Source organism: Pristis pectinata, chromosome 3 (assembly GCF_009764475.1).
Source record: "Pristis pectinata isolate sPriPec2 chromosome 3, sPriPec2.1.pri, whole genome shotgun sequence".
Classification (NCBI taxonomy): Eukaryota; Metazoa; Chordata; class Chondrichthyes; order Rhinopristiformes; family Pristidae; genus Pristis; species Pristis pectinata.
Genome location: NC_067407.1, coordinates 28,626,491 through 28,650,481, shown reverse-complemented (window position 1 = coordinate 28,650,481; position 23,991 = coordinate 28,626,491). Strand labels below are relative to the sequence as shown.

Below are 23,991 nucleotides of genomic sequence, written 5' to 3'. Positions count from 1 at the left end.
TGACCCTCTCCCTTCATATACTGCCAGCCATCCTCATTCCCTACCTGAACTACTTGTTTTTTGATACAACTAATGGTTCTCTCTCTTGTTACTGCTCCTTTACCTTCAAATCAGCAATCATCACCTCTGCACAAAAAACCCTTTGATCCCTTCCTTCTTGCAAAAGATCACCCCCATTTCCAATCTCACTTGCCTTTCCATGCTCCATAATTGAACGTTTGCTCACCTTCTAAATCTATGTCCATCTTTCCATGTTTGAATTTCATTAGTTTCCAACCTTCTACATTGCAAAAATGTTTTCTTTACTCAAGTCACAAATTAGTTCCTATATAAATGCAAGCTGAGAAATTGTACCCCATTATCCTTCTTATCCTGTCTGCAGCCTTTAACAGTTTACCACAACCATTTCCTGTAATGTCACTCCATCATTATCCAGTTGGAAAAGACTGCACTCACCTAGGTCTATTCTTATCAATCGTCATAGCCAGAGAACAACATGCAATGGTTTTCTCTTCCTGCTCCTACATTGTTCCTACCACTTGACCAAATTATCTATTTTTGGCCCGTTTTGCAACCTTTTTTGCTCTTTGGTGAGATCACTTGAAAATGCAGTGACATGTAGATAACACCCACTTCTCCCCAACTACAGCCTCTCAGCCCCTCTCCTTACTCTAAAATGTTAGACTGCAGGTCAGATATACAGTGCTGGGGAAGCAGAAATTTTCTGACTAAATTATTGGGAAAGTTGGAGTCACAGTCTTCTGTCTCCACCATAATCTCTGTTCTCCGGCCACTGATGCCATTCCTCACCTTGGTAACATAGCTGACCTGAAGATAAGCTTCCAACTAAATATTCATCCCATCATAATTATCACCTCAGTAAGGTTGTCCACTTACCTCCTCCTCCCACTGCAGCCAATCTGCTTCTGAAACAATTACTTGTTACCTCAAGACTGAACTATTCTAATTTAATCCTGGACAACCATTTCAACACACCAGAAACTTCCTCATTTAAAACTGCCCAAACCATAACCAACTCACCAAGTTCTGTTCATTCAGAATCAGGTTTATTATCACTGACTTATATGACGTGAAATTTATTGTTTTGCGGCAGCGGTACATTGCAAAGACATAAAAATTACTATAAATTACAAAATAAATAAATTGTCCAAAAAAAAGGAATAACGAGGTAGTGTTCATGGACCGTTCATAAATCTGATGGCAGAGGGGAAGAAGCTGTTCCTAAATCGTTGAGTGCGGGTCTTCAGGCTCCTGTACCTCCTCCCCAATGATAGTAATGAAAAGAGGGCATGTCCTGGGTGGTGAGGGTCAGTGATGGATGTTCTTTAGCCCTGAGCTCTACACTGGTTTCTAGTTAAGCAACACCTCAAAAGTAAAATTCATATGCTTGCTTTCATCCACGACCTCTTCCCTTACTATTTCTATAACCTCATTTAGTCCTGCTTCAATCTCAGGTTCCCTCCTGTTTTAAGAAGACCACCATCATCCTGGTACCAAAGAAAAGCAAGGTAACATGCCTCAATGAGAACCGGCCAGTGGCTCTGACATCCACCATCATGAAGTGCTTTGAGAGGTTGGTCATGGCACACATCAACTCCAGCCTACCAGACAACCTGGACCCATTGCAATTCACCTATCGGCGAAACAGGTCTACAGCGAATGCCAACTCCCTGGCCCTACACTCAGCTCTGGAGCATCTGGACAGTAAAGACACATACATTAGACTATTGTTTATTGACTGCAGCTCTGCCTTCAATACAATAATTCCAAGCAAGTTTGTCACCAAACTCTGAGACCTAGGACTCAACACCTCCTTCTGTAACTGGATCCTTGACTTTCTAACAAACAGACTGCAATCCGTGAGGATAGGCAGCAATACCTCTGGCACGATTATTCTCAACACTGGTGCCCACAAGGCTGCGTCCTCAGCCCTCTACTCTACTCCCCGTACACTCACGACTGTGTGGCCAGATTCTGCTCTAACTCCATCTACAAGTTTGCAGATGATACCACCTTTGTAGGCCGTACCTCAAACAGCGATGAGTCAGAGTACAGGAAGGAGATAGAGAGCTTAGTGGAATTGTGTCAAGACAACAACCTTTCCCTCAATGTCAACAAAACAAAAGAGCTGGTCATTGACTTCAGGAAAGGGGGCGGTGTACATGCACCTGTCTACATCAATGGTGCTGAGGTCGAGAGAGTTGACAGCTTCAAGTTCCTGGGAGTGAACATCACCAACAGCCTGTCCTGGTCAAATCACGTAGATGCCACAGCCAAGAAAGCTCACCAGCACCTCTACTTCCTCAGGAGGCCAAAGAAATTTGGTTTGTCCCCTTTGACTCTCACCAACTTTTACAGATGCACCATAGAAAGCATCCTATCTGGATGTATCACAGCTTGGTACGGCAACTGCTCTGCCCAAGACCGCAAGAAGCTGCAAAGAGTTGTGGACACAGCCCAGTGCATCACGGACAACAGCCTCCCCTCCTTGGACTCTGTTTTTACCTCTCGTTGTCTTGGTGTAGCACCCAGCATAATCAAAGACCCCACCCACCCGGAACATTCTCTCTTCTCTCCTCTTCCATCGGGTAGGAGATACAGGAGCCTGAGGGCATGTACCACCAGACCTAAGGACAGCTTCTACCCCACTGTGATAAGACTATTGAACAGTTCCCTTATACAATGAGATGGACTATGACCTCACGATCTACCTTGTTGTGACCTTGCACCTTATTGTACTGCACTTTCTCTGTAGCTGTGACACTTTACTCTGTACTGTTATTGTTTTTTACCTGTACTACATCAATGCATTCTGTACTAACTCAACGTAACTGCACTGTATAATGAATTGACCTGTACGATCAGTTTATAAGACAAGCTTTTCACTGTACCTCGGTAAAAGTGACAATAATAAACCAATACCAATACCTACAATGTTCCAAGCTATCTGCTCTCATTCAATTCTACCCTCTTGATCATTCCAATTTTGAGCTCTACACATTTGGTGACTGTGTCTTTAGTTGCTGATACTCTAATGTTACAGTAAGGAACTTTACTATGTTATAAGTGCAATGTAAATAGAAGCTGCTGTCACATGTAAAGAGAGAACATAATTTCCTTTAAAGACCTAAGGTGTTCAACATTACTTTGCAGTAATGGACAAGCCATTGTAAAAAGTTTACACAATATGCTGTCAGGTGTGTTAATTTAAACAGCAGAACCTGTTTGCTATGTTTTATTTGAAAGCAAAATAGTTGAACTTTTTGGGTTTGACCAACAATACTCACATCTAAACAATCATCAGTTTCTGGGGGTTCTGTACTGCCACTGTCATAGCTGGTTAACTGGGCCATTTCTGGTTAAAACAGAACAAGCACAAAATAATGTCTGCTTCAAGAAGAGAAAGACAGAGTACAAGTGGCACGTATGAAACCTCAAGATTCCATAGGAATATGCACAGTTAAATTAATTACAATTGATATGGAATGAACCCCGATTTGTAGCTGTAAGTCTGTAGCACTCATAAACATTTTATATTTTGGGAAAGTATTCAGCAGGACAGTAAAAACTTGGAATTCTCTTCAGCAAATGCCAAATAATACTACAGCAATTTGTAATTTAAAATCTGAGATTGACAGATTAAGGGATATGGAAAGAATCAAATGAATTTATCGAATTAGGTCACAGACCATCCATGACCACACTGAATAGTTGAAGAGACTAAAGAAACTGTACAGTCCAATCTTTCCCATGATCATGAGCCTTTAATTCAATCATTGCAATACAGCACTTTCAGACCTAAAAATATTTAAACTGGGCAGTCCAAGTTCATTATTTGCACAAGCAATATAAGAATTCACTAGTACTGAGCAAGTACTTCTACCCTTTTCAGTAAGATGTATTTACCCTCCAAGGGATCCCTGGTGAGCCCCAGCTGACTGATGATATAGCGTGGAATATCAGATTTGATTCCTTGTCCTTCTTTGGCATGGCCTTCAGCTGCTTCCAATAGATGATAAAATTCTTCAGGATCAAACTCCTACAAACACAAAAGCAGTCTGTTTCAGCTGGGAGAAAACTAGAAAACTCTTGTGTTCTGCATTTTCACAAACTTTCCTGAGCACTGAAGCCTAAATAGTATTCAATACGTCATTCCATTTGATACATCATTCCATTTCATACAATGCACGGTGGAACAGAAAAAAGAGATTATATCAAGTATATAAGGCATAAACTTACAACAATTTGGAAGCAAATGTGATTGAAGCAAATGGCTTGTACTTATTCACCATTTTTCCTTTGTACTGCAAAAGCTGTTTAATGTATTCTTTAACATGTAATCTGTCCCTACTGAAAATATTGAGTACTAAAGAAAAAAATACTTGTCTAGAGCTGCAGTTCAAATTGATCTTTGTCCAGAAAATCTAGATTTTGCACTTTAGGCAGAGTGGACCCAACATCCTTGCTGGGAGTCTTGATTGTGCTGTTGGGAAAACTTTAAACTGAGTTGCTAGGAGAAGGCGGCTCAGATTAGTTGTCCAGATGCTTATGTTCTAACATGATAAAACCTTGGTCAGAACTCACCTGGAGTACCCTGTGCATTTCTGGTCACCATGCTTTAGGAAGGATATGTTAATGGTGAAGAGGATGCAGAGGAGATTCACCAGGATGTTGCCTGGGTTGGAGCAGTTCAGTTATGAGAAGAGACAGGAGAAGTTAGGTCTTTTCTCCCAGGAGCAGAGGAGGTTAAGAGGGGACACGGTTGAGGTATATAAAATTATGAGAAGTATAGGTAGGGTAGACTGCAGGAAACTTTTCCCTGCATCAGAGGTAGATAAAACTAGAGGACAGGGATTTAGGGTAAGGGGGAAGAGATTTAGAGGGGATATGAGGGGTACCCAAGTACCTGGAATGCACTGAGTGAGAGAATAGTTAAAGCTGAGTCACTAACAGCATTTAAATAAGTGTCCTGATGAGCACTTAAATCGCCTAGACATAGAGGGCTACGGACCCAGTACTGGGAGATGGGATTTATATGGAAGGGTGCCCACTGGTTGGCGTGGATGAGTTGGGCTGAATTGGCTGTTTCAGTGCTGTATTTTGACACAAAGTGTCAAAAAAAAATCTCGGATATCAAAGGAACCAAACTGGAATCTCACCACAAACACAGCCCAGCAGGACCTAAAAAAATTGCAAATCCATGTCCATCCTTTATAAGAAACTGTAAGGAGATAATTAGAACATACACAAATTAATTAAGAATCCTTGCATGGATCCTTTCTTGGATTATATACTTCTGGATGCAATGTAAAGAAAATGGCATCTTGCACTAACTCCGCATTACTAGTATAAAAACATTCCAAATGTAACAGCATTGTTATACTGTATATGTGTGTAATCTCACTTTGCAACTGCCTGGTTTGTGACTCACTCTATCATTCAGCAAAAGGTGATGTAGTATGTCACATCGTTTATAATTTCCTCACCTTCCTGCATTACAATTGAGAACTCTGCAGAATGCAACCGGGTCTGATTAAATCTCTATAGAAAGGATTAAACTTTCACCAATGTTGCTTACATTTGTTTATGTAAATCAGCTTCATTTATATTCCCTTTAATTTACAGAAGGGCTTCATTAAGCACTTATTAGAATGGTAAACCAAAAGCAGGATTATGGGTGCTAACATTATCACACCTTTCTGATGTTAACAAGGAGCCTTCTCTTTACTTTCTCTTTATTTCTGATGAACACATAACACCATGAACCACCAACTTCAACAGTTGAAGTCCCCTACCCCTGAGGAGCTAATAACCTATTGCAGAAACCAGCAAACTTTCTATTATCACTGGGATCAATAATTTTCAAATTCTTGCTCGAGTCTGTAATAATGCAGCGGAAACTAGCTGTTACAAGATATTTCATCTTAGTTTGTTGATCTCCACAACCCCCTTTCCAACCAAATTACAAGATGCAGTGAAATCTTTAATGAAAATAGTATAAAACAACGAAACAGAATGGAATTGATACCACATACATTATATATATTTAAAAAGAAACTTCAAAGCTTTATTTATACAGCACAGTAACAGGCCCTTATGGCCCAACGAGTCCATGCCCCCCATTTAAACCCATGTTAACCTACCTGTACATCTTTGGAATGTGGGAGGAAACCGGAGCACCTAGAGGAAACCCACACAGACACGGGGAGAACTTACAAGCTCCTACAGACAGCGGCAGGAATTGAACCCCAATTGCTGGTGCTGTAATAGCACCACGCTAACTGCCATGCTACCGTGCTGCGTGTATAGGTTTTGAGAAGTACTATTCTGATAAGCCACATCAATATATGCAGGGTACTCTATACCAATCATCTTGCCATTTCTCCAAAAAGACTCAGTAGTACTTCCAAGGGAGAAGAATTAGTAAATGCTTTCAGCAAAACAACATATTTCTCAAACCAAAACTTTAAAAATCATTTGCTCATGATGAAGTAACAAGGTTTTTAAAATTCCTCTCAATGGTCCCCAACTAGATTCAGAAAGGATTAGCTCTGTCATTATGCCTTGTGGCTATTATTCAAACAGAAAATGCATAATGTCATGCTGTAACACAGTTGATATATAGTCTTAGAAAGGGAAAATAAATCTATAAAAGAATGTTATTTTTCAATAAACCATGAAACATCAGCAAATTGATTGATTTATTTCTCTCTCTCCTGAAATTCCATCTTTACCAGATGATGGACAAACCAAGAAAACCTTGCATTGTACCAATGGTAGATGGATACCACTGACAGTAAGCTGTACTTCCAAACAAGAGCTCCAGGGCAGTACAGTGGTTAGTGCTGCTGCTCCACAGATCCAGTAATGTGGGCTTCATCCTGACCTTGGGTTCTATGTGTGTGGAGTGTACACATTCAACCTATGGCCATATGGGCTTCCCTCAGTCTCCACCTAGATGTGCTGGTTGCTAAATTAATTATATGCTGCAAACTGCCTCTCGTGTTCGTGGGAGGCAGGAGAATCGGGGGTGTGGGTCGGGGGTAGGAAGGGGAACTGACAGGGATGTGAAAGGAAGAATGAATTTTGCAGAGATGGTGGGCATAGACACAGTGAGCTGAAGTACTCCCTTCTGTGCTGTATGATTTTATGACTCTAATAAAATAATCTTTCTCATTAAATATAAATAAAAGAGAATTGCATATTAATATATTTTCTTTTGGAGCTAATACCTCTTTTCCTCTTAACAAAACTGAACTGCCTCAGAGCCTACATCTGTCTAAAGCTAAATCAGCCCTTCCTGATTCCCAAATCACTGCTGTTCCACCACCCCCACCAACACGGATCTCCCAAATCACTGCTATTCTCCCCATCCTTACTAATTCCAAGATGCCAGTTCTGCCTTGATTCCTCAAAACACAGGTTATCCACCTAGTGATCTCCCAAAATACAGCCAGTTCATCCTTCCTGACCTCTTTCCCTTCAACTTACCTTCCATAAAATCAAATCAAATATGCTCAATTGTTTCACGACGTTCGAAGTGTACTGCTATCATCTCCTTAATAATGATTCCACCATTTTCCCAATGATAGATGCTAAGCTAACAGGCCTACAGTTTCATGCTTTGTCTACCTCCTTTCTTGAATACCAGTGTTTTGCAATCCTCTGGGACTCTCCAGAATCCAGAAAATTTTGGTAGATTACAGCTAAAGCATCTATTATTGCTGCAGTCACTTCCCACAATACATTAAGATAGCAGCCATCGGGTCTATGAACTTGTCAGCTTTCACCCCCATTAGTTTGCCTGGTGCATTTATTTTTGAGTGACAGAGTAAGTTCCTCCCTCCTTATAATCCCTTAATTATCTGCTATTTCTGAGACATTTTCATTGTCTTTTGCTGTGAAGATCATTCCAAAATAATTACTTCAAACTGCTACCACTTCCCTACTTTCCATTAATTCCCAAGTCGCATCCTATAAGAGAGCGATATGTGTAATTTTTACTTTGGCTATTATTGTCCTTTTTATATTCCTGTAGAAGCTCTGTTTTCATATTATTGACTTGGTTATTCTCCCTCTTTATCATTTTTAGTCATCTTTTGTTAGTTTCTAAAAATTTCCTCTGACCCACTAGACCCAAAACTGAGTCCTGCAGAACCCCACTGAAAATGGCCTTCCAGTTACCAAAACCTTTTGGAATAAACCTGAAATAAGACTTTTAATGAATACTAGCATTTGTTCTCATTAATTAATAAATTGAAGATGGACAGGCAGTCACACTCCTGTCTTTTCAGTGGACAAAATATAATAAATAGCGACGAGCAACCCAATTAATTCCCAGAACATCAGTAAAATAATTAAAATACTGAAATTATTTGAATTAACAAATAGCTATTCAATCCAGACATTCAAAGTGATGTGCTATTAAATATTCTTGACCATAATTTTGATGTATGATCTTTGGGGAAGCAGTAATGGACAGAACATTTATGTCCCTTATATTGTCTCTGTTAATACTAGGTCTGCATTCTTACTCTACTCATTTATAAGCTGCTACAAAGAGGCTTGAACACCATTAGCTGAACGCAGAACACTTATTTTGTATTCACCTGCTCACCCATCTCCACAAATCTATTTTGTGACACAATAAGAATTGCTTCTTTGGGGTGGAGGTGAATCAATGTAACATACATTTCTGTGGTGTCTTGTGACACATTCATTTATTACAAATGTAGTCTTGATTTAAGAGCTACTTCACCAAATTCACTGGGAAGCTAGGCAGGTTGGAAGTACGGGACAGCCACACAACCTTGATATTTAAAAGCCTACTGTGCTATTTCATAGCAATTTACAGTCAAAATATCACCCATCCACACATCACCTTAAACTAATATTTTCCACCTATACTCTTTCACAATGCAAAATTTAAATGCAACAATATTACAATGATCTGCTTGGCCTTGAGTTTTATTAACCTTGCCTCCTCAATTCAATGCATGCATATTTTATTGATGGGCATTCAGTGAGTACATGAAAGGTTTCTCTCACCAGGCATTCTAGCAGTCGTGCTGGCCGGGCAATAATGATCATCAGCTTCTTCACCAGCTGGGTCACAAATGTCACCTCTGAACTCTCAGACCGTTCATGAGCCTGTAAAATAAAGATTAGATTCACATTTAAACCAGGGTTTTGCAACAACTTCACAATTTATTTCAGCAACAACAGAAATTCTATATTGTATACAAACACCACACAGTGCCCTCTGCCTCAAAAATAGGACCTTTAGTAAAAGAAGGGGCTCAACTTGTAAAAGTACATCTGCCAAAAATCTTGCACATTTCTGGGGCTCCAAAATTCTCATCAAGACACTATCATGCTCAAAAGATAATCGAGACATCTTGTTTTGATGCTGTTTAAACCTCTTTTAAAACATGCTGCACCACATACTAGAATCTCATTTCAATGCAAGTTTAGCCTTGCCAGCAGCAGCACACAATCATTAGCATCTGAAGCTGATGTCATGCTTATCTGAGGAATGCCTATGTCATTCCTATACACAGTGAATCCCAATGACATAATCACCAGCAGAACAATTTACCCAGACAGGTTAAGTTATACTCTGTCTGAAAAACCATCCATCACCACTAGTAATCACTGGTGCATGAAATTAAAATGACCCACCATTCCCCCACTCCTCCAGGTCACGTCAGACTGCCTCCTTAAGAGACTCCAAATAGGTGAGTGTAAAGCAATATAAAGAGAAAATAAACACAAAACATTTTCTCTGAAAAACACAATTACATATCTTGTTCAACTTTTAATTTTCTCTAGTAAAAATGTCCCTCATATTACTGCAATTGTTTTTTAATATCTCTATATGTTAAGACTTCTAAATTAACATATTGCTCTTGCAAAAATATGATATGCAAAAGATCATAGTAACAAGATTAAATAGTGACAGAGAGAGGTATTAGTGTGAAATGCTGCTCAAAATTAAATGTAAAACAATTTAAAATCAATATAAACAAAAACCAAAGCTTAAAAGTAACTTCTGCTCCTCCCCTCCTGAAATCTTGTTTCTGGACTTCTTCAGAGCTTCAACTGCAACACACTGCTGGTTGTACGGGTCTGTGGGAACTCTTAAGCCATATAATACACAAAAAAGTTGAAAACAATGATTTATGTGCCGTCTGCAGTTCTGACATGGTTGAACATACCATCATTCTCCAATATTTTTACTCTATTGTCCAGCATGATGTAATTGTCAATGTTATTTAATACTAGGCAGAGAATTAACTGCAAGGACTTATCTTCTTGTTCTCCCAGCATTATGTCTAATGTCCCCTCAAAGATTGATTCTAGATCCTCTTCTTCCTCTCATTCACATGCTGCACTTCATCAACACTGTCCAAAAATACAATGTGAGATTCTATGTGTGCAGTTAGGTTCACCTAATCATTCCCTTTCCAATGCCTTTGTACTGTCAGAGTCCTTGTCAGCGTCCATGCCAGGATGATAGTTTTATTAAATATTGAGAAGAATAAAGCTATCTTCTTCGGTCCCCACAACCTATAGCTCCATCCCTCTCCCTAGGTGTATTAGACTGAATCTTTGTGTGCTACTGAACTCTGAGCTGTGCTTTTTCCCTTTACTATATCCGTTGCCAAACCCATACGCCTTCACTTGTATAACACAGCCATTTCTCCCTTAGCCCATCTGCTGCTGAAACCCTCAAATCTAACTATTTTAATGCTTCTTTGACTGGCATTACATATTTCATCTTCCATAAACTTGAGCTCATCTAAAATGTCGTTGCCATTTCCTCACGTGGACAAAGTCCCTTTCACCCATCACAATCATGGGCACACTGGCCTCTACTGTTTCCTGGTCAAGACATGGACAGATTTTAAAACTTTCATCCCTGCTATCAAATATTTATGTGGTCTCAACATTCCCTTACTATGTAACTGCATCCAGCCACCAACCCAGTGAGAACTACTTTGTTGATATTGCCCAATTTTTGTTTGTGAAATACCTTACAGATGTTTGCCTGCGAAAATATCAAACTGTAAAATTCAGGACTTATACAATGAAGCACATGTGCCACTTGCTTTTGATGCCTAATTGATATTCAGTATTAAAGTCAGTCGTTCATCAACCTATACAGCAATATCTTCAATTCTGTTTCTTTTTGTACACAAATCAAAGCTAAACAAAATCAAACTAAATTGACTAAATGCAAATGCCAATATCATGGGAATCTGGTGAAGAAGCTTCTGTGCACAAAGAGATATAGCAGACAATTACATCAACTTCTAGACAACTAGTCAGTGTGGAATACTTTCCTGCTTGTTATTGGTACTTTGGATGCACTTCGAATTCTTATTGAAATGCAAACATAACATTGTGACTAAGTTGATTTTATTCTGAAACATCTTCAACCTTTCTAAACTTATAATATGAAATAATTATCAGTCAAATACAAGATCAAGAAGTGATTATAAAGAGCAAGTGCTGGTAAAAGGGATTAATACAGGTGGGTACTTGGTCAGTATGGGCATGGTGCTCCAAAGGGCCTGTTTCTGTGATGTATGAACCAATGAACTGTGGTCCGGGAAAACAGAACTTCACAAGTCCTGTAAGTGAAAACCTGGAGAGTAAGAGAGCGGGAAGACAGTGGTGCTAAGAGTGGAGAGCGGGCGTCTGGGAGATCGGGGAGACATCAGCCCAGTGAGTGGAGAGCGGGGGTCTGGAAGAGCAGACACTGGCCCAGTGAGTGGAGAGCAGGGGTCTGGGAGAGTGGGGAAGGAGGATTGATCCCAACCTATTCATGACTGTCAGTGCTGAAATGCCTTGCAGATAGGTATTTCTTTCCAGTCTCTTACGAATGCCCAAGAGATTCATATCAAGAGACATAATACAACTGCGAATGAATGTTTAAAATAGTTAAACCCAAAGTAATTAACTAATTAGAACAGATGGCTGGGCAGGTGATGCATTGTAGCTGCAGAGTGTGGAAATCCACAGACCCTATTGTGTTTCACAGCGACCACATATGCAGCAAGTGTTGGCTACTCAAGGAACTTTGGCTCACAATTACTGAGCTGTAATTTGAGCTTCAAACATTGAACACATCAGGGAAGGGAATGTTACTTGGACACTGTCCTCCTAATTACCGCATGTGGTCAGGGGCAGGAGGGTATGAATGCAGGTGGACTGATCCAGAAGGCAGCTCTGGAGGAGCTTCAGCGCTCATTCTGGTCTAATAGTTATGAGATTCTTGCTCCTTGTTTGGATGAATTGAACAGTCCACAGCACACAGAACAACTGAACCATTTATATGGTTGGAGAAAAAGAGTAATTGCAGGGGACAGCATAGTTCCCTGCAGCAAAGATAGAGCTCTAAAGGCTTTGTTGCCTGCTCAGTACCAGGGTAAAGGACATCTCTTCTGGACTGGAGAGAATACAAAGGGGAAAGAATCAGTTGTCATGGTCCATGTCAGGCTGATGACATAAATATGACCTGAAGGAGGTTTTGCTGGGGGATTATAATGAATCGAGACAAAATTCAAAAGCAGAGCCAGAAAGTCGATTATTACTTAAATTGCATGCAAATTGGCAAAGGGTAAATAAGATGAGGGAGGTAATCGCATGGCTCATAGAATGGTGTGGGAAAAATGGTTTCCAATTCTTGGGGCCCTGGTACCACTGCTAGGGGAGCTGATCAGCGAGGATGGATTGTCCTTTGAATCACGCTGGAGCAAGTGTCCTGGCGAAAAGCATGACCAGGATTATAAACAGGGGTTTAAAATAATTAGAGGAGGAGGGAGGAGGATTCAAATGTTAACAAATCAAAAAAAAGAGTGTAGCGCATAAAGGTAGTGAAGGGGGTGAATGAAAATCAAAGCATGACAACAAGGGTTGAAAACAAAGAAAAAGAGTGCAACCAAAATTGGAGCCTGAGAAAGTAACAATTATAAAACGCCAAAGCTTAAGATTCTTTACCGTAGAACAATACAGCACAATACAGGCCCTTTGGCCCACCATGTTGTGCCGACCTTCAAACTACTCCGAAGACTATCTAACCCCTTCTTCCCACATATCCCTCTATCTTAAATTCCTCCATATGCTTATCTAAACTCTTTAGATAAACTCTTTAGCTGAGGGGTAAGGGAGAGACAAAGGCTGAAGTTGATAAGTGGAACCAGATGAGGGAGGAATCTGAAATTGGAATTGGTTCATTCTTGTTGCTTGTACCGAGATACAGTGAAAAACTTGTCTTGCATACCGTTCATACAGATCAATTTATTACACAGTACATTGAGGTAGCACAATGTAAAACAATACAGAGTAAAGTGTCACAGCTTCAGAGAAAGTGCAGTGCAGGTAGACAATGAGGTAAAAGGTCACAATGAGGTCATAACAAGGTAAATTGTTGGGCAGGTAGAACCAGATGGGGTGGAGAGAGGGAAGGGAAAAGAAATCCAGGTGAATAGGTGTCTGGGCGATAGGCAGATGGCTTTCTTCCTCCAGTCTCGTCTCTCAAAATAATAAAAATAGAATTGGATCATGATCTGGGATTAGGTTGGATGGGTGGGAGCTGTTTATAAGCCCCTTTCAAAAGTATTTATTGCCTCACAGTAGGATAAAACATATAAGGGGAAATATCAAAAGCACGTAAGAAGGAAACTGCAGTAATGGGTGATTCTAATCTGCACATAGGATGAACTAAGCTGGCAAGTGTACTTTTGAAGAGGAATATGTGGAGTGCATGAGAGACTGTTTCTTAGACCATACATTACAGAACCTACCCCTGAACAAATTTTCAACTTGGTCATATGTAATAAAGTTGCATTAAGAAGAGATTTTTTGCAAAGGATCCCTCTAGGGAGCTGTGATCACAATGTGGTAGACTTCCAGATACAGTTTGAGGGTGAACATGCTCGGTCCAAAACCAGTATCAATAACTTAAATAAAGGCAATTACAGAGGTAGGAAGGAATCTAGTGTGGACTGGGAAAATAGTCTAAAGGAAGTGTCAATAGATGAGTGTGACAGATAAGACAGCTGTTTCAAAAATCAGAAATAGCAACTTAATGAGAAAAATGAACCATCCCTGGTCAACAAAGTAGTTAAGGAAAATATTACCTCAAAATCTAGAGCATACAAAGTAGCAAAAGCTAGTGGTAGACCGGAGGACTGGGGATTTTTCAGGAACCAGCAGAAGATTAGAATGCTAATAAGGTGAGAGAAAATTACTTGAAAGAGTAAACTGGCAAGAAAGAACAAAACAAACAGCAAGAGCTTCTATGGATATACAAAAAAGTTTAGCTAAAGTATGTGCGGGATCCCTGGAGAGCAAGATTGCTGAAATAATAATGACAAACAAGGAAAGGGCTGATAATTTAAACCAACACTTTGCATTAGTCTTCATGGCAGTGGACACTGCAAACAGTCCAAAGAATGGAAACAGTGAGCTTGTTTGAAATAAGTGGGAAAAACTTATAATAATCCCTATCACAAGGAACAAAGTATCGGGAAAACTAATGGCATTAAAAGCAGACGAGCCAACAGAACTTGATAGCCTGCAACCAACAGTTTTATACAAAGTGGATGCACAGAACCATTTCATAAGCTTCTCAAGTTTTCAAGCTGAAGTTCTGCAATGGTAACTAATGGATTGGAAACCCTTGTTCGGAGGGGGGGGGGGGGGATAAAAAGTGGGAAACCATAGGCCAGACAGCTTAACATCTGTTATGGGAAGTTGCTGAAGTCTATAATCAAGGAATAAGCAGCTAGTCATTGAGAAACATTAATGCAATCAAACCAGAGCAACACAGTTTTTATGAAAGTCATGACTAACAAATTGCAAGACTTCTTTGAGGATAATAACAAGCAGAGTGAATAGAGGGGACAGGTAGAAATAGTGTATTTGAATTTCCAGAATGCATTCAATAGGTACCACATAAAAAGCTAGTGCAAGAGGGGTAGGTGGGAAGGGTATCTGAATAGGTTAAAGAATGGGTATCACATAGAAATCTGAAAGTTCGAATAAACGTGTCTTTATCATACTGGAAAAAAAGCAACTAGTAGAGTGCCCCGAGGATCAGTTCTCACAGAGAGTGACGAACCTCTGGAATTCTCTACCCTATATGGTTGTGGAGGCTTTATCATTGAAGGTACTTAAAGAGGAGATATATAAATATTTGAAAGACTGTGGAATTGATGGCTATGTGGAACTGGCCCTGAAGAGGAGTTAGGTCCTGGGGCAAATCAGCCATGATCATATCGAATGGCGGGACAGACTTGGAAGCCCAGGTGACCTATTCCTGCTGTTGGTATCTTGTGTCACAGATACACAAGATTAAACAGACTAGACAAAGCAAAAGAACAGAAAACAATTAAAATAATAATTGGCAGATAAATACAAGAAACGGTTCTGATCCAAAGTCAAGACTTGCTATGAAATGCATTACAGAATACTACAGTGATGGTGATCAGGAAATTTAAAGTTATGTTGCTTGAGACCAATGGGCTACCTGTATATTCAAGTAATTTCATTGGAAATTTGGGGTCCTAACATTCAGTACAAATTGTATGTTGTTAGAAAATAGAGGAAAACAGTGGAATTCAAAACGAATACATATCAAACTATCTTGTTTACTCTAACACTGCTTCCGTTATAACAAGCATCGTGGATATTTCAGAAAATCCTCAATGGTCATGTCTAAATCATAAAAAGTAATTCAAATTTACCTATGGCTTTCTTTTCCGAGTTTAATATCCCAATAGCAAATATAAGGTTCATTCTGAAACCCAAATACTAAATGCAAGCAAAGCCCAATGTTTGTAGTGACTCAGACAAGCCTCAGTATGAAAAAAAAACATTGACCTTGACGCCACACATTGCCCTTTGGAAAAGGCGTTCTCATAAGCATCAATAAAATTTGCCTCAAAACAAGCTTACCTCCCACTTCATTTGTAGGTTGGTGGAAGAGAAGCTTGCAGTATGATCATTTCCAGGCTTCAGCAACAACTGGACAGTTTAAAATGATTGTTTTTAAAGAATCACTTCTATGTTTAAGTATGTTTTTAGCAGAACAAAAAGCATTCTATAAGTAAATAGCAAGAAAGAAAAGGGCTACGTACAATTTGGGGTACATCAATTGTATTTTGACTTTCAGAGTTCCAGTATTTGCAACTTCTAAAAATTTTTATTCATACCTACATGAGTATTAAGTCATATTTTGACTTAAACTCAAACTGAATACTTACATCTTGCAGTAGCTTCTCCAAGTTCTCTTGCAGCTCAAAGAAATATCTGGAAGTGATGAGCCCATCTCGGGATTTAGCCAGGCAGTCCCTAGCCAGCTCAATCACCTGGTGGTGGATAAAGCTGAGAACCCCATCAGCTAATGGCAACACATTCTCAGGAGCACTAGATTTGATGAACTCCTGGAGGTTCTCTTCCATTTGAGCCGTGGCCTGTTGAATGAAATTTGTTTGCCATTGGTTATCTGCAATGGAACTATTGTAATTTTTAATATTACTGAAGAGGCTCAATTGTCCTTGCATTTTGACAAGACGGTGATCAAATATACAAAGAAACAGCTTTAATTTACAGAACATTGTACACAACCTCCAGGTATCACAAAGCATTCATAGTCAATAACTTATTTCTGAAGTATGGTTGCTGTTGTTTCAGAAGGACAGTAGAAGTTTGAACAACATTTTCTTTCACTGGTTTTATTTTGTTTTGAGAAACCAATGGGAAGGGACAAGGTTTATTGCTTAAAAAGGTTAGGTTGTCATATATAAAAAAAATGTAGTCTGTAGATAGAAGACGACTGTGGGACACCAATACCCTGAAAGCATAATACTTATCTGGAGGGAGAACTTATAATATTTAAAAATCCAAACAGTAGTTCATGGAATATTTGATCTGCATAGCTAAATATGTGAATTATCTCAGAAGGTTCTGTAGTGAGATATCACAAAATCACAAATTGAATCAACATTTTAAGACAATAGGGAATACAAGAACAAGGCATGGTAAAACATTCATGGATCTTAAAAGAAACTAGACTGAAAAGTTCAATGAAGACCTGGTCATAGGAGTATCAATGAGTTTGCAGATGGGGATGATCCTGGCAAGACTGCACTTATTGAACATCCTTAATTTCCCTTAAATAGTGACTTTTGCATGGTGGTAATAATTAGTGGATTGTTTCAGAAGATCGTAAGGGAAAACTGCATAAGACAGAGTAGAATTGCATGCTGAGCAAAAAATATGTGAGATTTTATAACAATTTGGAAGCTTTCCTGCACATTTTGTTGAACTTATACAAATTTATATAATACATGCACAACTTACCAAGAGAGGACTTGCTTCTAAAATTACCCCATTTCTAATTTCCTATAATAAACATTACTCTAACATATTGAAGCAAGAGTGATGGAAAGTTAGAGATTAGAGTGAGACCAATTAACTTCTTCTTGTACTGAATAAAAATATTGTTATCTGTAATTTGAACATGCCTAGCTATAAATATCTTTCTAATGGAATGCAGTATGATTGCAACTAGTTCATAACTGCATTGGATCAAATCAGTCTTTAGGTGCTTACTGAAGTAACAAATGACTCAATGTGCTGGAACACCATTCCAGAGATGGAAACATGGACAACAAACTGATTAACAAAACAGTAGAAAGAACAAAATTGGCAAATGACCGGTATTTTCATGCAAATCAATAAGTTAACACTGGCTTCCACAACTAAAATAAAATGTCAAAGAGGGGGAATTGTAAACAAAAAAAAAGACTTTAAGGACAATGGAAACACAGAGAATAGATTGGATTAACTGTTGTGGTAGTTTGCTCATACTCAGACAGCAGCACTTTAAGTAGAGCCATGGCATTTAGTGACAACCAATAAATACTGGTCTTGCCAACAATATCCATGAAAATCATGAGAATGAATGACCTATCAGACAGGCTTCACTGAAGAGAATATATTCCACACAAATAGACCAACCAGTTAGATTTCAATGGCTTTTCCTGACATACATTCCTAGATTGAGGAAAGTTTTACAGGGATGAGGTAAATGAAGAGAAATCACTAAATATAAACTCCTTTTGTGCAAAAGCGCACATTTTAAGGATAACGGGATAGAAACCAACACTAGAGATCCTATCAGAATCCAAGGCCAGAGTCAGTGACATAACATTTGATGGCTATTGTAGGGGCATGAGAGAGAATTGCTTGAAAAGGATCTCTAAGGAAGGAAATGAGAACAATTGTAAAGACCTAGGAAACGAATCATCAAGTCAGAATTGGGTTTCAAAGGATTCCCATAAGATACAACAATTTTGGTGAACAAAAGAGGCATCCCATTGGAGATGCATTTAGATAATACCAAACACAGATTTTGATAAAGTTGTATCAAGCAGCTCAAAGATATATTTATACAAACTATAAGTATTAGATATTCAAGGTAAAGAAGATAACTTCAATGGTAAGTTCAATTTTTACAACGAAGGTGTGGCAGAACTAAAATATTGTGCAAAATTTTGCAGAAGGGAGAGAGCGTGTTACAAAACACTCCACTTCATCAAGAATAACATCAATTATTTTACTGAAAGAGTTAAGGATTAAAACTGAATCAAGCAAAAGAAGCACTAAATGTACAACCAGTCAAACTGATTTACAGGATTAAAGAAGATGGGTACGAGACATTATCATAAATTTTATAATCCAATATGACGATGACAAATTTAAACTATGCAACCCCATTCATTATAACCTGTTTAATTTAGCTCCTATATAATCCTAAAAGGGGTAGTGCGGGACTTGGATGAGGACATGTTCCCATTAGCCACACAATCCTGTCAACAGCACATAACCCTCAGTCAATTTAAGGGGACTGCCTAAGCCTGGTTTGATTCCTCTCTATCCAGCAGATAACCTGTTCCTGCAAAGGTTTCTCTCCTTGCTTTCATACCATTACCTTCGACATTCTCAATGATTCACACCGGACAATTCCTACTTCATATCTACATATTGCCCCTTAGCAACTTTATCTTTGGATGATATCACTTCAGCTTCACGCTAATGATATCAATGTCCACTCCACCACCCCATCAATGTCTCTAAATTGTCATCAAGTGCTGGATGAGCGGAAAGTTCCTCCAAACAAATAAAAAACAGAGACATTGTCTTCAATTCCTGTCACAAAATGAGCTCCCGGGTCACACACTCATACCATCGTTTGGCAATTGTCTGAAGTTATTTGAAACCTGGGGTCACATTTGAGCCCAAGTTCAGCTTGCAACCATATATCTGCTTATTTTATCTTGTAATATTGTTTGACTCCATCTATTCATTAAGTCACTTGCTGGTAAAACATTAACCTTTGCCTTTGTTACTTCCAGTCTTGACTATTTGCAACATATTCTTGGCAGGCTGTCCAAGGTCTACCTTCCATAAACCTGAGGATATCCAAAAATCTGCTGCCTGTGATCTAATTCACATCCAGTTCCACTAACTCTGTACTTGCTGACCAACAATAGCTTCCAGTTATGCAATACTTGACTTCAAAATTCTCATCCTTATTTTTTAAAATATCTCATCCTGTCTAATCTTTGAATCAGTTCAAGCCTTAAACCAATTTAAGATGTTTGTGCTCCTCTAAAACTGCTGAGTGTTTCTTGGATTTTCTGTATTTATTTCAAGATTTTCACCATTTACAGTTTTTTTTTGGTGTTCCATCAACTAGATAAATTGTAAAGCATACATGTGGACAAACAGTTTAAAAAAAAAGTAATAATCACCACTCACCTTGGGAAATCTTTCTTTATACACATGGTTCATCATTACTATCTCATTGTCATAGAAACAAGGGGATCTCCCGGGACTGCATTTTTTAAAACAAAGGCAAAAATGTGAAAAGTGTAAGTTATGAAACATAATACATTTTATTCGTCAATGATTACATTACAAACTTTGGGAATTATTTGCTGCTTCATTGAATCTGACTCTTGTGTGAGTCAGTGCATTATGTCATGAAAAACAAGTAATAGATTACAGATATAATTATAAAACTAATTGTTCCAAAAAGGAAAATGACAGGTATTGATTTTACTGATTCTCTGTCAAATGGAATAGTAATAGATTTTCCCACTCCCTTGTCAATATTTTTATTATGTTTAAGGATTCTGAATATCTCAGCAAACACAAACTGTTGCTGAAAATGAATAACTAGCCCAATTTCAAATGCATAATAAGCATGGGCACAGTCCCCACAATGCACTGGTGCACAATCTTTATTTCACATACAATCCAACAAGTCTTCTTGTTAACTTATTCACAGTTTAATGTAGCTTTCCGCGGAGCAAGGCTGATATCTTAATCTGTCGTATGAGGCAGGAGTGCCAATTATTTCATTGCTCTTTCAAATTTGATTTATTTATTAGGTTGTTTGTACTTAAGGAATCCTGCTTCACAGGGACCAACTCTGCTCTAATTTGACATAATTTATTTAAGATTAACATTTATTTTTAAGTCAGATTTCAGAATACCATAAAACACCTTTTATGTTATACGTAGCACAAATGGCAAGTCAGTATTGAGAGATTTTCCCTTTTCATTTTGATACAAATTTGTGTAAGCTGATTGAGTGGAGAGGGAATTTGATTTAATGTATTCATATAACATTTCCCATCATTTTGCATTTAATGGTTTAAATTTATTGTTTGTATCAGTTCTGTGAATACTTGTCCGTTTGTTATATTAATGATCTTTGTGCTTTCCTGCTTTCATAGCTCTCCCATCTAAATAAATGCTCTCATATTCCAATAAATCACCAAGTCCCGTGTCAATGGTAATCGAATTTTGAATACAATTTTCCAAGAAAATATTTTCATCTGGAATTATAAGTCTACGTTTCTTTCTTGGTTCTATCAATAGAATAACTATTAACCAGTTCAATGGATATCACGTAGGATTTGTGTAAATGGGTAGTTGATGGTCAGCGTGGACTCGGTGGGCTATAGGGCCTGTTTCTGTGACTCTCTGACTCAAACATTTTGTATACTGATTAAATCGCCATTTTTGTCATTACCTCTGATAATTATATATAATAAGAATCCCACTAGCTTTTATCTACATGAAAGTAAAGGTTTAGCACTAACAAAAATGATGCTACACAGTTTGATTTTAGTATACAACACAGGAACACACAAAAAAAGTTGCCATAATTTAATTTTCTTTTGTGATTTCTGTTATTTCTTATAATACTTTTAATTTATTCCTTAGATTGTTCATGCTTTCACATTAATGTGTAATAGCCCTGTATCATGATGTGATCATAATTTTAAATTGCACAAGAGGATTAATTTTACAGCTTCTATTTACTTTTCTCTTTAATCCATCTCTATTGATGTGTACATTCGGTACCATTGAATTCATCTGTCCGGAGAAAATTCTACACCTCCACTACAAGTGTTTTATCTAAATATCTCAATTTATTCTAAGATTTCTACTCCATGTGTTGATTACTCTTTGTATGGGAAAAAAAATCAGAATATTAGTTTTAAAAACACCCTATTGCAATTTCATGTAAGTATCCTCTTGTTCTAATCAGGCAGTTGAATTAAAAGATGTTCTGAGTTTACTGTTTCCAAACCATTAATCTATAAACGAATAAGAACACAAATGTCTCCTTTCTAGACTGAAGAAAACAAACTTCACTAGTCTTTAATCCTAACTCATGCCCTTGATACTTGCAATTAGCCTGATGGCACTTTGCTGTTTGCCTTTCACACTTGTATATCACATTTTTTGTGACCAGACAGAATGCAGCATTCAATGGTATACTGTGGTTAGAACAAAGTTTAATTTTTACCTTCTTCAATTTTTATTCAATTGTTTTCTCTAAGTGGGTCAATAGTCTACTGATTTTGTTAATTGATGTCTGACATTTATTGGTCACATTATTCACCAACAACCAGAACCCCTAGATGACTTCTAATGTCATAATGAAACATTCCAGAACCATTCCTCTAATACACGTATCATTTATACTCCCTCCTGATGTGCAGCAATTTACATAATCCCTATCAATTTTTAGCTGCCTTTTGTTCTATCCATTGACATACTTTGCTTGAATATTTTGCAATTTCTCAACAGCCGGTTTTGATTCCATTGCCACTGCTGGTTTAGTATCACCGGTAGTTTTGAGGACTTAGCATGGAGTTTAAGAATCCAAGATAAAGTTGTGCCAATCTGAGCACCAGGCACTTCACAATCATTTCCTAGCCCTAATCTAAATACAAGATAACTTTTGTAAAGCATACTCATGCTGTCTGCCCTTTCACCAGTTTCTATTTATTTCTATTTATTCACCCCAAATCACCAGAATTACATTTTAATACTGGAAGGTAATTGTAACATTTAATAATCAATAGTCCCTCATACCCAATGAGTGGAAATTTGCTACTCTAATCTCAAGAATTAACTGGTAAAGCCACTTAATTTAAAATTAAATCATTAAATAAATGTATTATGTACAGGATCTAAATTTATTTCTCTCTTCAAATGAAATGAACATGAATTTTGTTGGGAAATTAGGAATAATACGACAATATGATGCAATAACCCTGTAACAATTCCACACAACCCGACAAGAAAACAGAAAATAATGGAAAAGATGGGCAAATAACTTTTGAGAGCTCTCCGAAATTTTCAGCACAGTTTATTTTTATTAAAGGTTTCCAAAATGTTCTGTTTTCATTTCACGGAAGTGCTTATATAAGTGTTCGCTGTGTGGCAACTACACTCTGGGCAGGATAGTCCCCTTCTCTGTCATAATTTTTTACGTTCTGTAAACTTCTATACAGCGGCTTTATTACAAATGTATTCTGCACTGCTATCTCAAATATTCTCAAAGTAAATAAAATCAAAGACATTGAAAGTTATGTGAGGGGTGAATTAGGAGATTACTGCTGCTGAATCAGCCTGATTTACAAGTAATGTCTAATTATTCATAAGGTCAAGGATTCTTTAGGTATTCCGTAAGAGCTTTTGTATTACATTGTTCTCAAAATACACATGCCAGACTATTTACTAAAGTTTAACTCTTGCAGCTAAGAGGTAATAGCAGCAACGTGCCTGCAGGTATTCAATGTTAAAATAAGTTAAATGAGATGCAATAGAATGAATCAAACCTTTTTTTTATTTTTACAGGTGATAAATTAATGAAAAGCCATCATTTTGGTTACATTTTGGTCTGTTGATGTTTGTTTTATTATGGTTCTATAAAAGACATTTCAAAATTGAAAAGCTAACAGTGGGGAAAAATAAAACAATGATTGGATACAAGGCAAGTTAATTAGAAAATACACTAAATGCAATAAGATAGAAACCAAAGTGAGCATCACTTTCTTGTTTCAATATTCCTTATTAAATTATTTAATGATTGATATTGTATATTATGATGAAACACAAAATTTTAATCTAACAGTTCCACTAATCAGGAATTAAACTATAAGAATGTAAGTTTTATAAAGGTAATACTGAAAAAATCATGTCTGCAAGAAAGTCAAAACTGATGGCCAAATCCTTCTGTTTTCAAAAATACATGGGAAAATAAAACTGATTATAAAATAGTTATTTAACTATTGATCCTTCCTATGGTTGAAGATCCCAGCCTCAAAGATATGAAACATTACATCTGGTCTGGTTCTGCTGTTTCAGTATCCTAGATTAATTTCAAAATCTGATACTATTATATTCATTGTCTCACAGGTCCCTTAATTTGTCACCTCATCGTACACATTGCAAACAACTGAAAAATTATAATCTTGCCTTGTGTTTGATCTTGGTACAATGTTGAAAAGCTGCAATTTAGCTGCTTTTTCTACATCTTTCAAATGGAATTGAAAAGGAATCTTTATCATTAAAAACATCTATTTC

At 37.8% G+C, this 23,991-nt stretch overlaps 1 protein-coding gene across 1 annotated transcript in view; it reads right to left on the bottom strand.

Annotated features, from left to right (window-relative positions):
* Window positions 1-23,991, bottom strand: part of mast2 (microtubule associated serine/threonine kinase 2) — a 306,466-nt gene that overhangs the window by 38,356 nt on the left and 244,119 nt on the right. Inside the window, 5 exon segments of the mRNA XM_052013169.1 lie at window positions 3,309-3,376; window positions 3,928-4,060; window positions 9,070-9,171; window positions 16,296-16,505; window positions 19,858-19,933. Coding sequence (XP_051869129.1) covers window positions 3,309-3,376; window positions 3,928-4,060; window positions 9,070-9,171; window positions 16,296-16,505; window positions 19,858-19,933 — 589 coding nt within the window.